Source organism: Anas acuta, chromosome 1, assembly GCF_963932015.1.
Source record: "Anas acuta chromosome 1, bAnaAcu1.1, whole genome shotgun sequence".
Classification (NCBI taxonomy): domain Eukaryota; kingdom Metazoa; phylum Chordata; class Aves; order Anseriformes; family Anatidae; genus Anas; species Anas acuta.
Window position 1 is genome coordinate 68,265,954 of NC_088979.1, and position 12,201 is coordinate 68,278,154.

General features: G+C 39.6%; 1 protein-coding gene across 3 annotated transcripts in view; it reads right to left on the reverse strand.

The window, feature by feature from the left end:
* The window catches only part of GABRB3 (gamma-aminobutyric acid type A receptor subunit beta3), a 115,325-nt gene that overhangs the window by 5,868 nt on the left and 97,256 nt on the right, over positions 1 to 12,201 (reverse strand). For all 3 annotated transcript variants that reach the window (XM_068681298.1, XM_068681307.1, XM_068681289.1), the window contains exon 8: positions 8,539 to 8,783. In XM_068681298.1, the coding sequence (XP_068537399.1) occupies positions 8,539 to 8,783 (245 nt within the window). The remainder of the gene's footprint in view (positions 1 to 8,538; positions 8,784 to 12,201) is intronic.

Consider the following 12,201-nt stretch of genomic DNA (forward strand, 5'->3'; position numbering starts at 1 on the left):
GCTGTAAAATACAACTGTGGACACCATCACTGCTTAGAGTGGTCTCTGGAAATAACTGCTTCAGTTTGCTCTTTTTTGTTCCTCCCGCAATCAGTACAAATTATGATCAGGATTTGTAATAGTATTGTGTAAAATATCTCTACAGTCTGTAACTTCCTGATGAAGATTAAAGCTTAATCTCTCATCCAGGCTCATCACATCATCTCCTTTCCCATCTCCTCCCAGGCTTTAAGAAATGCTACATCAAGTTCCTTCAATTTACTCAAAATGCCCCAAAAGAGAACGTTTTACTGGGCTCCACTTGGGTAGTACAGCCTTCTCTTTGCAGGTCTCTGCTCCCTTCCCTTCAGCCACCACAAATGTCAGCTGCTTTTTTCCTCAGTGCCTGCTGATCTCTCCTGATTCTGTCTGCCACCTACATACATAAAGACATTAGCCCGTCCCTGGGTACTTCATCCTTCCACTGAGACCTGGACTTCTGTAAGTGAGGTGTCAGCTGAAAGCTTGTACTCTGGAGGATGTATATTCAGGCTTCTTCTACCCAGAGAAAGGATTAATTTGATTCCACTTATTTCATCACACCGCACAGCCTGCTTCACCTTATCTGCCAACCTTGCATGCCACCCTAATGAAGTTTCTGCCTCTGATCTTTCAGTGATACTGCCGCCTTTCACTGCTAGTCGCTGCATCTGTAAATCAAACCAAAAAGGTAGTCAAGGAAGTGGCAACGTTTCTGTAAATGCCGTAACATACCGTTATGTCCTATGAAATTGCATGACAGCGTATATTTTCTGCAAATGTCCAATGAAACATTTGGAAACACGGTTTTGAAATGCATCTCTTTGTTAATAGACTGAGGGACTAGCATGCCAAACACAAGGAAGGAGCAGATGGAGAGAAGAGATCTACAAAAACTGAAATCAAGCTTCTGGTCCACAGATATTCTTGAGACCAATTCTCACAAATTGTATTGATTCCTTCTGAAGTTTTGGATAAACCACCAAAGCTCTCAATAAAGTTACAGCAATATATGCTAATGCTTTGTGACAATCTGAAGGTGCTGTTGTGAAGTATGAATACTTAATGTCTGCAACACATTAAGAAGTATTTGTATACAAGCATGACTTCTGAATGATTTAAGCACTGATTTAAATGACTTGGACTAATGTACACAAGCTCTCTCAGGGATTAAAGAAGCACAACAATGGCAGGGTATCCTGTGCAAGTTTACTCAGGTTTGCTTGAATGTATCGTTAAGGCAAAATCCTCCAGGAGTGAACATGAGTGTGGTTCAGCAGCTCCAGGGAAACTTACTTCAGGTACAAATATGGATTTAGAAAAGTAGCTGAACTGATTACAGACATGACTACACATGACAAACAGGGCCAGTTTCTTTGATAAAACTTTGTTTTACTCTTCATGAGCCTTAGGAGATAATTTTATCACCTGGCTCAGAAATGTCACTGCTTGTGCACTGGAAGGTCTCCCCAAAATTTCTCCCTAAAATGCCAAGCTTTGTTCTTGAATTTCATTATAAATTGGAGAGAGAACAGTATTTGGTCATTTCCCTCCCACTTCATATGATCCTAATTTAACCTAAAGATTTCTTTCTTGTCTTCTCCAGAGGTCCTGGGCCTCCGTGCCTCCCATGGACTCCTTTCTTCCTGATGCTGGCCCCACCTGAACCCCCTCATTCCTCACTTGCCATGGCTGTCTCACTGCCTGTGCTCCCATCGCTTTCCAGGGCTGGTTGTTTCCACGGAGTGTTTGCAACTGAATTTATCAAAGCAGATGAAAACAGTGGAGTACCAAATCACTAATGAATTCCCCGCTGAATCAGCATGGATCTAAACAGGCAAAATTGATGATCTTATTCAGAATCAATTTCAATCAAACCCCGTCTCTCCCACCTCTGAATAATTACTGCTCCTGCACCATGAAGCAATTGGTTCTCACGTAACTCCATTTGGAGGCTGAGAAGCATGAAATGCTCTGAGACATTTTATACATGGAAAAACTGATTTGTTTTACTCTTGCAGGAACTCTCCTTCACCAATAGGCTCTGCTGGAATGGTACATTGTAGATCTGAAACTTCAACACCCTTTTTACACTGGGAAAGCCTACCTTCACAATCCACTTTTTACTTCTAGAAAACACCACAGTGGCTTGTTTGGATGTTAAGTATTATATTTTTAAAGACATGAAAGGAAAGGGCTGCTATTGAATACCTTTCAAGATTCTTGGAAAACTTCAGCTTTAATGCAGTTTGAAAACACTTAACTAGGGCCAGAAAACTACCATAAGGTTTGATTTACTATTAGATAGTGTCTAAATTACTTCAGGTTCATTTACTTCTCTGTTTAATATTCCATAAATTTTAAGGAGTACTTTACAATGAAATTTCTTCTTCCTCAGAAATCTTTCATGCTACTACACAAAAAATAGAAAGAAGAAGCATTTTGCTTGAACCCCACTGCTGCTGTTTAGGAGTTCATCAATCCCAATTTTTTAAATACCACGTAAACATTTTCCATCATCTGCAGCAATATAAATGCAAATAGCAGGCTTAAATAACAGCAAGAAAAGCTGTCTCTGTAGTTAGTCTTGCACTATTTTACATCAAAATTACTATTCAAGTATATTACTCCACAAAATAGATCTCCTCTTAAAATTATAAAATGGAAATTACTTTTGGTTGAAATCCTAATCTAGACTCAAGCCCCCTGATTGTCACCTGCTGTGCCCTGGTGCAAGCGTGCATGGCTGTGCAAGAGGTACACTACCTGGTAGCAGCTTCCATCTTCTTTATTCTTTATTTTTGTGTAAATGGCTTTCCAACATGTAAGGCAACAAGAGACCTGGCCCTAAGTGTTAGCAGTGCTTCAAGCAAAATTCATTGACCATACTATGCCCTATGCCTCATTTTTTTTTTTAAATAATAAATATTAATAATTTAAAACTGCAAGCACAACAAAAATGATATTGTTGAGTGTTCTCACTGCATCTAAAAGTTGCTATTTCTTATATTAATTAATACGCACACCAAAAAAAAAAAAAAAAAAAAAAAAAGAAAGAATGAGTATTATGTTGCTATCAACTGATGATATGATGATATGGATGAACCCAGGGTAGCTGGCAGAACTGGGAAGATGAAAAGATCTTGAAAATAAAGGAAAGTATGAAGAATAAGAAAAATTTGGAAGCTGCATCCTAATATTGCTGACCACCAAGTAAGAACAGAGTTTGACAACTAACCTTGATGTATTTGAGCTAAATTAGTACACACAAGATCCCCCTGGTGCACAGTGTATGTTCCCATCACAAACACTACAGAACTAGCGCTCTTCCCACAGGAATTGTATTCATCACCCTTTAAAGATATTTTTCAAAACTTGGCACCTAGTCATCACACTCATGTTTCAGAAATATCCCACTATTCAAAACAGTACCAAAAAAAGTATCCAGGAAAGCTGAAGATGCACAGGAGAACGCTGCCAGCTTTGCTATTCTCATATTTCCCAATTTAAACTGAGTGATAATTCTACCACAGCAGCCAAGATACTCATTCTCAGAAGAAAATCCCACTTGCAAGAGCAGTTGCTACAATTATCAGTGCCTTAAAAGCCCGAAGTAGATGTAAGTGGCATGAGCCTCTGTTCCCAGTAGTGCCTGGTGGGAAGCCGCTGCCTTGGCCAACAGCGGAGGGCTGAACTGGGAACCTTTGGAGCTAAAAACCCATGCAGCAACTGCCTTGAGTAGAAGGGTCTTTTTATAAAGGGTTTGGTATTATTTTTGTTCAAAGGAGGCTCTTCCCACATGCCTGACAGCCACAGGGGGTTGAAGCTTGAATGAGCTTGTGTGATAGCTACCCTCCTGATCGATACCTCGGGGCTGAACTTTTGGTCCCACCAAACTGAAAACGTAAATTGCCACAGCATGAACTACGAAGAAGTATTTTTAGCAGGGGACTGTAACAAATCATAACCTCGGTGGATTGGCCCAGAAGGAGCAATGTCCAAAACACATGCTCACCAGCTGATTATGCCAGTAGTCTTGATCACAAGAGGGAACAACAAGTGAGAACAGGATTGCCTTAGAGCTCTCTCATGCTGATTTAGTTGTAAATTAGGCTGTATCTGAGCCTTATTTAAAACAAACAATTTATGCAGCAAAACTGAAAGTGCACAGAGAGCTACAAATGAATCCTGAAACTACCAACAGAAACAGGAGAAACAGAATTGATCCATAGCAGTGGTGGTCAATTTTCAAAGGAAAACATTTTTACAGGCCACCTATTCTTTTCAGTCAGTTCTTCCACAAAGAAAAGAGTTTAATTTAGGCACTGATACCATAGACAGAACAAATATTTTATGAAAAATCAAGGTCCTGTTCTTCCTTTACCCTAGAGCTCGTCTTTATATATATAAACCGATTTACTGACGTTTTCAAGGGAGTTTTCAGTCCTAAACTGGTATGTGTGCAAAAATTGTTTTATTCAAAAAAGGAGTATCCTGTGCTTGTCTCCAGTAGCTATGGTTTACTGGGATAAGCTGGAAGACTGCAGAGAGGAATGCTATTTAAAGTGTGCTATCTGAAATAAAATATGATGCAAAAGCAGTCAAAAGAAGACACAGCTATGTGTGAAAATCTCTTTGTTGTCAATTGCTGATCCATACATGAGTCATGCATAAAGGCTCTCTCAGGTTTCATCTCAGCACCAGCTCTGACTCTTGAAACCGTTTCCAGAGATACCGTCTACTGAGGCATGCTTCCATCACCACACTACCTTCAGCAGTGCTACATGGGAGAAAATAGGGCAGAGTTTTCCTTTCCCCATTGCTTTTCTGTAACACAAGAGGTGACACTGGCTATGCTGTCTGCATGCTACTCCGGCTCTTCCTTCCCTTACCCCTGCAGCTCTTGGGCTTGTTGGCTTTCACACATGGGCAAAGCTGGCCAAAAAGCTGCGATGGGAGCAGGGAAGCAAACAGGCAGCTCAGCAGCAGCTGCTAGAGCCCTTCTCAGCGCAGCGAGCCTCGGTGATAGCACATCAGGAACAGCTCAGAGGACAGAGCCTGAAAGCTTGGTGTTGGAGAGGCATGTCTGCAGCACCAGCATTGACATGGAGGTGACTGTCCCAGTTGCAGTTTTCCAGACCCACAACCTCAGACACAGCACAGTGCAACTCCATGTGTGAAGAAGCAGAGTTACCAAGCAAGGCAGTTATCAAATAAAACACAAACATATCCAAATCTGTGTGTTTTGTGGCCCAGAACATTTTTGCTATTAAAATTCTCCTGCTCCACAATCAAATGAAACCAGGAAAGCATGAAAAACCCTTTTGCTACATTAAGGGTGTTTATAACCAAGCCTGCTAGCTTGCTTGCCAGACCTCAGCCATCACACATGTAAGGCACAAACTGTACCACCAGTTTCCATGCTGGTGCTGCTGGTCTTCACGGGTGGAGTGCTGAGTGAAAACAACATGGCATTTCCCCTCGTCCTTCTCCCATACCTGCTGGGTAAGATGCATCGGCTCAGCACCACTGCCAGTCTCAGGCACCACAAGAGCAATGCTCAGGCTCAGAGCCTGAACTCCAGGCAGTGCTGTGCTGTCTCCACTCTCCTAGCACTGCCTTCCAACATGAGCCTGTGGTTTCCAGCTCAGGCTGAATTGCTGGATCTGATATAGCACAGAATTGTTCTGTCACTACACCCGTAAGTTACAGCATCTGATGTGACAATAAATGGACTACGGTTTATTTGCTTACTCTTTTTTTTTCTTTTTCTAGTACCCTGAGCTAGGGCGCTAAATCAATGACAGGGAACTCATGCACATGGTTCATATACAAGCAAATTCAATTACTAAGACAAAACAGAAAAAGATCAACCCAAAGTGGTAGGCTTAGAGACAAACTAAAAGTAATCGCTTTTTCCAGTTTTATACCAGAAACCTTTTCAACTTTTTTGGAAAAAAGCATACATTATGACAGTCACCAAAGACTGTGAGGAGCTGTAAAAGGGGCTGGCAGTTTTTAGACATTCTACCTTCTTTTAAAAATGCATGTCAGCCCTAAATCACGTGAGATTTGAAATATTTTGTAATAGAAACCTTGCATTTCTGCATGGAAAGCCTGAAGCCTCACTGAAAAGATAAAAACAATAACTTTATTTAACTCACATAAGTGAGACTCTAAGCCTCCCTTACTTGTGCACTATGCCTTCCATCTTTGAGTCTCTCCCAGGACATCCAGCCCAAGTCCCAGCTCTAAAGGAAGAAGCAAGCAAGTGCTAAACAGCCATTATTTCCGTCAGATTCAACAATCTTCAAGACTCAAAGAAGAAGAGGTTTGGTGCCTCTTTACCACTCCTTGAAGAGGTCCAAGTCAAGGCTGCAGAGCTTTCAGATACAGCCTTCCTTGGAAAATGTGTTAAAAACTCTGTCATGACCACCTGTCCTACTACAAACATGGATGCCTGTACAGGTTAGTATACAGTGGGCGTGATCCAGAACCGAGAAAGCTTTGTTTCTGCTTCAGGGCTATGGTCTCTGAAAGCCCTGGTAACCTTTGTCCAAAGTGGTTTAGATGGATTTTCACTGAGCTGCTCATCCTGAAAGCAATAGGACCTCTGACCTTTTCTGAGCAATATTCTCTACCTTGGATTTGAAAGTGTTTACCACATGAGAAATTAAGAGTAGACATCCTACACCCACTGAATCTGCATTTTCTATCTAATCTTTGTTTCAAAAGAACATTTCTGATCTACCTAATGCCTGTTCTGGTCATACACTGGCACTACTTCTCTGTAGTATCAGTGACTGTAATGAAGCTCTGTTGACTTCACAAGCTGAAGCCTGGAATGGGACCATACTTCATTATTTATCTTAAATGCATTTAAATAGCAAATATTCACAGTGAGTATAAGTAGGTGCACTTTTATGAAGTATACAGAGTTCCCTGTCACATCTGGGATTCCAAGGGACAAAGCAGCACGCTCTTTCAGCTCTGGTGCACTGCTCGTATCTTAAGTTCAGTTCATACATGGTCAATATTAAACCACCAGAAAAGTCATATCAGTGCACAGTATTTGCTTAGGAAGGTCCAGAAAGAAAATAAAACGTCGTAAGTCAGAAGTGAGATAAAATGGTTGATATATGGTATGATCAGGGGAGTATAAAAATGACATGATCTGGGTATAAGAAAACCACCTCTTCGTTAGTTGAGGTTCTACACTTCTTTTGACAATGCTGACCAACTGATCTCTATATATAAGTACAATCAGGCATGGGGTCATATAGGGTATGTAGTGAATTATATAAATCATTTAAATGGATGAGATCCGCCAGATGGTTTTCCTTGGGAGATCTGAACTTTAATGCATACATCTGTGTTACCTGCTTAAAGCTAAAATCTCTATTGCTTTCAGTGTGATACTCTTTTTTTTTTTTTTTCTTCCATTTGTTTTCTTCTTATTATAACTATTTATTTTTACAGGAAAGGGAATTCATTCTTCTTGTTAGCTTAGTCCTAAGCAGTGCTGCCAACTGTGATGAAGTCTTGGTTTCATAACAGAGTGGACAAAAATGAATTGATTGCTTCAAAAAATATTTCACAGATGTGAGTGTCGATAATTAGGTGGAGTTCTCCATTACATCTATCATAGCAGACAGAATCATTAGAATCATAAAATACAGCTTAAAATTACTTTTAAGATATTGGTATTTAATAAACAGGTAGTAGTTTTGTCTCTGTGAACTCCTCTAATTTATAGCTGATAGAAAAAAAACAGTCTTACTCAACAGAACTGACTGAAAAAGCCTCATTGGGAACATTTTAGCCAGAAAATATGTTCTACTGGAACTGACATGGCTCACTGATATCACATATTGTTGAATACCTTGAATTTTTCTTTCAAAGGAGAAAAAATAGTATTCATTGCACAAAATAATACTCAAGGCAAGGAAATAGGATGGAGTATAATCAGCACTGACCATGCCAATACTGTGCTTCAGAAGCCCGTCTGAAAGTTTCTCTAGGACTCATAATTTTATGTTGGCCTTCAACAGCAGCAGATGTCAATGCCACACACAGCGGTACTGCTATGTTGGCCAATTAATTAGCATGGCAGGACTAATCCTTTATCTGCTTTCTCCCATTCTAAATGTGTCTGCTGGAAGGGAAGTGAGAAAAAATATGCTGGATTCCCTTGTGTAGGTATTTAAACAAATTAAATTACATTTTATTTAAGCAAATAAATGCCTTTGTAGAGCTGAGCCTTTATTTCCAAACTAGCTGCACTAGAATTGTTTTCTTGTTCTTAACAGTTTCTTGTCAAACAAATCATACTCTCTTAAATTTCTGCATACCTAAATATATTCTTCTATGTAGGACCTTGAATATAAAAATGCCAAAGTTTGCCCACAAAAAGGAGATGTGGTTGGTGATGTTTTTACACATGATTTGTTTTTTAATTTCATACAGTTCATTTTTGTAATAAAAGAAACAAGCGACTATATATAGATAAAAGAATCCTACCCGGCTGCCTTCAAACTTTGAGCGATCGTTGTTTGCCTTTGCTGTTTTTTCCGCGAGTTTCTTCTGCCTTTGAGGGCCTTTTCCAAAGAAAATGTAGTTGACAAAGGCGTATTCAAGTAAGGCCAAGAAGACAAATACAAAGCAGCCCATAAGATACATGTCAATGGCTTTAACATATGGAATTTTAGGCAAAGTCTCTCGCAGATGAGTGTTGATCGTTGTCATAGTCAGCACAGTTGTAATTCCTAGACAAAGAAATAAAAGAGCACACATCTTACAAACCTAAGCGGATCATGCTTCAATTTTATTTTCCTCTTTGGCAAGTTTCCCTTGTTAGTGTGAAGAAGCTTAAAAATTTGTAAAAGTCTCTCAGGTGACATCACTGCAATTGAAAACAAAATTAAAGCTTGAAGCATTATTATTCTGTTACAATATTTCCTTCATACAACTGGGGGGAATAGCTAACAAGGGTGCGTGTCACCACCACAGTGAATTAATGTTGCTTCAGAGAAGCCAGTGTAGCTGTACTGAGGATCTCTTCCAGGAAGACCAAATTGACCTGCGACAGAAAGGCACATTTTCTGCAAAGCATTAAAAGATGTGCTCTTCCAGCACTGCACAGCCATCAACACCACAGAGATTATTTTTTTTTTCAAACAGTAATGAAACTAATTAGGGGTCTGGATAGATAAAACAATGTGAACACATTAAGGAAGAGCAACTCTATAGATGGTGAATTTTATCATCCAGTTTTAAATTTTTAATAGTTAAACAGTTGGCTGAAGTTAGCCCTGTAGAGCCCCTCTGTAGTAGATAGAGAAAGAAAAGCAGCTTTCTAGAGCAGTTCATCCCATCTGTTTGAGACACCTATTTCAGGATAAGACAATGTAGCCAGTTCATGAATTGGGATTTGAGATGACTATCAGATCAGTAGTCTAACTTTCACATGACTAGACAGAAGTGAGAAAAGTAGTGAGCTGCAGACAGGTATGCATATTTGAGGGAAAAAAAAAAAAAAAAAAAGCCAAGAAGGGAGAGCTGCATTTCTATAGTAATCTACTGGACATTAATAAAGTACCTACTATATATATATCAGATATGTCAAACCCTCATTTATTTATCTGAGAATGGACATAACACCTGAATATACATTACAAAGCATTGTTTTGAAAACCTGGTAAGAAAAGCAAATTTATTGTCAGTCTGCTTGAGTTCACATTAAACTGCAGGGTCTGATCTCTGCTGGAAATTTTATGGGAATCACAAATCACAGATGGTTGAAAACACTGATTTGTGTGACAAGTCTACACTGGTAAAAGAGGCAAACCATTCTAATAGGTCTCCTTCCATTATGATTTTTTCTGATTTCATAATTATACCATCAGTTTATAGGTAGTCAATAGAATGCTGGCAGAACAAAAATAAAGAACAAAAAAATTGCCTGCATATTATAAAACACAGTTTCTTTTACCTGAAGAGACAGAAATAGAGACAATATAACTCAAAATCAAGCTGTCTGTGTAAGCAGTGCCACTCCAGGGAACTGCAGAAGTAGCCTATGAGGTTCCATAACAGATTTTTTGTATATTTAGTAGGTCAGTGTCATGCAGTTTTCAGTGCTTTTCCTCTAAACTGTGAAACAAGTGTGTGTTGATGTCAGGTGTTTCATGGCTTGAAATACAATGGAGAACACAGCACAAGCATATTTTAAAAATGCTTTGTGTGTAACTCACTCAACTCTGCAGTAAAATGAGGAAAATAATTGGCACAACAGAATTATTTTTAAAGAAATGTTGAAAAGGTCTGTAGAAAACCTCATTGCCAGAACATGAACAAGGATGAGAGGGCTGGAGGACATTACACTATCACATATTTGCAGCCCATGGGATTACCTGCTCCTTGTAGGATTACCTGCTACCCATAAGGAATTCTGAAAATCACCTAAAATAAATATGAATCTTGTATGAGAAATTCCACAAAATTCTCTTTTAATACACCCTTGGCATCTCAGTAGCACCCCACAGATGCTTACCAAAGCCTAGTTGAATAAGGGAAGGGTTCATCAACCCAGATTGGGTTATAATACCCCCAGTTTTGGTGTCTGTTCACAGGCTGTAATCCAGAAGATTAAGCACACTGAATAGAAAGGTGGCCACCACTAACCTAAAGGAGATACAGCCCCTGGGAGGTCCTGGCGCCCTGCGGGCAAATACCACGCTCATGGAGGACCAAAATCTCTCTTCTGAAGGTCAATAAAGTGTTTTAAAGCACAGCTGGAAGGGCATCAGCGGATACCTATCATATCAAAATGGGATAATCTTGTGATTACAGCCTTTGCAAAGAGAGAACTCCAAGTTTAGTCTTCACCCTCTTTGTCGAGGGAACTTCTTGGTTCAATACAGGCTGGAGAACAGGCAGAGCATGCAGCAAGGGACCAGGGACTGGAGAAAAACATGGAAGTGGATGAACTATAATCAGGCTCTTTCAGAGAATATAGATTTCCTGCAGAGGCTGAGTAAAATCTTGTCACCTTGTCTATAAGGATTGCACAGGGAATCCTTTCTCTAACAAAGACCTGGGTAAACTGGCCTTTTTCTCCTCTGTAACAGGCTTTTCAGGGCTAGTTACCTAAGTCCAAAGATGCAATACTGTCTTTAAACTCTAATATCATTTCTTATCAGCTTCAGGCTCATAAGAGTGACTACACAAAGGAACACAAGATTAGGCCCATGGTACTGAACTTTATTATACAAATACCAGATGATACAAGACATAATCACCAAGGCACTAATTGTGTTCTCAGAAAAACCTTTTATATGGATTGTCATTCTCTCAAAAGGACTTTCTATCAATTGGAAATAGAACATCTGGGCTCTTGAGCTTGCTTTGAATGTATTCTCTGACTTTGGTTCAAATATTTGTGTTATCACAGTATGGTACTTGACAAATCAGGACCCCTTGTGCTACACAGAAATAGGTCACATGAGGCAGTCCTGTCCCCTAAACACAGAAAAAAAAAAGTGTGAGCCCATTACAGGAGGACATGCAATGTTATCGGGTTTGGTAACTTCTGTCTAACCGTTTATTCATCGCAGTCCTGACTGGCATTTAAAATCTAGATGCTGACTGATGTGTTTGAAGTATCGTTCTCATTTGGTTATAATTTCTCCATGGTGGGTCTTTGGTATCAATTGTTCATTTACAAATACATCAAAGATGTTTGGACTCTATGTCCCACCTCCTGTGAAGCTAGTACTTGTTTGCAATTTGCTGAATGTCCACTGGCTGCTGAGTGGTAATGACAGATTGTGTCATGTGTACTACATGCATATGCACTTGTTAATCTACAGCATCTGTAGAATTATTGTATCTGTAGAGTAACAGCAACCAGTATACAATATCTTCAGTCACACAAGTTCAGATGCTAGGAATGATGATACTGATGTTCAGATGACAGGGATGATGAAGATGCTAGAATATGACACTGCACATGGGTATAGCTGTAGCTACCCTTCTTTGGTATAGTGGATCTTGGTAGGTAAGTGGTACAGAGATGCAGAGTCATACAGGCATGTCTGGGAGTATTGGTTTGCTGTGGTACGTATCAGAAAAATAAGGGAGCTAAGGAATATGCTCCTGTTTTAAGAGAAGAGAGTGTAGCAA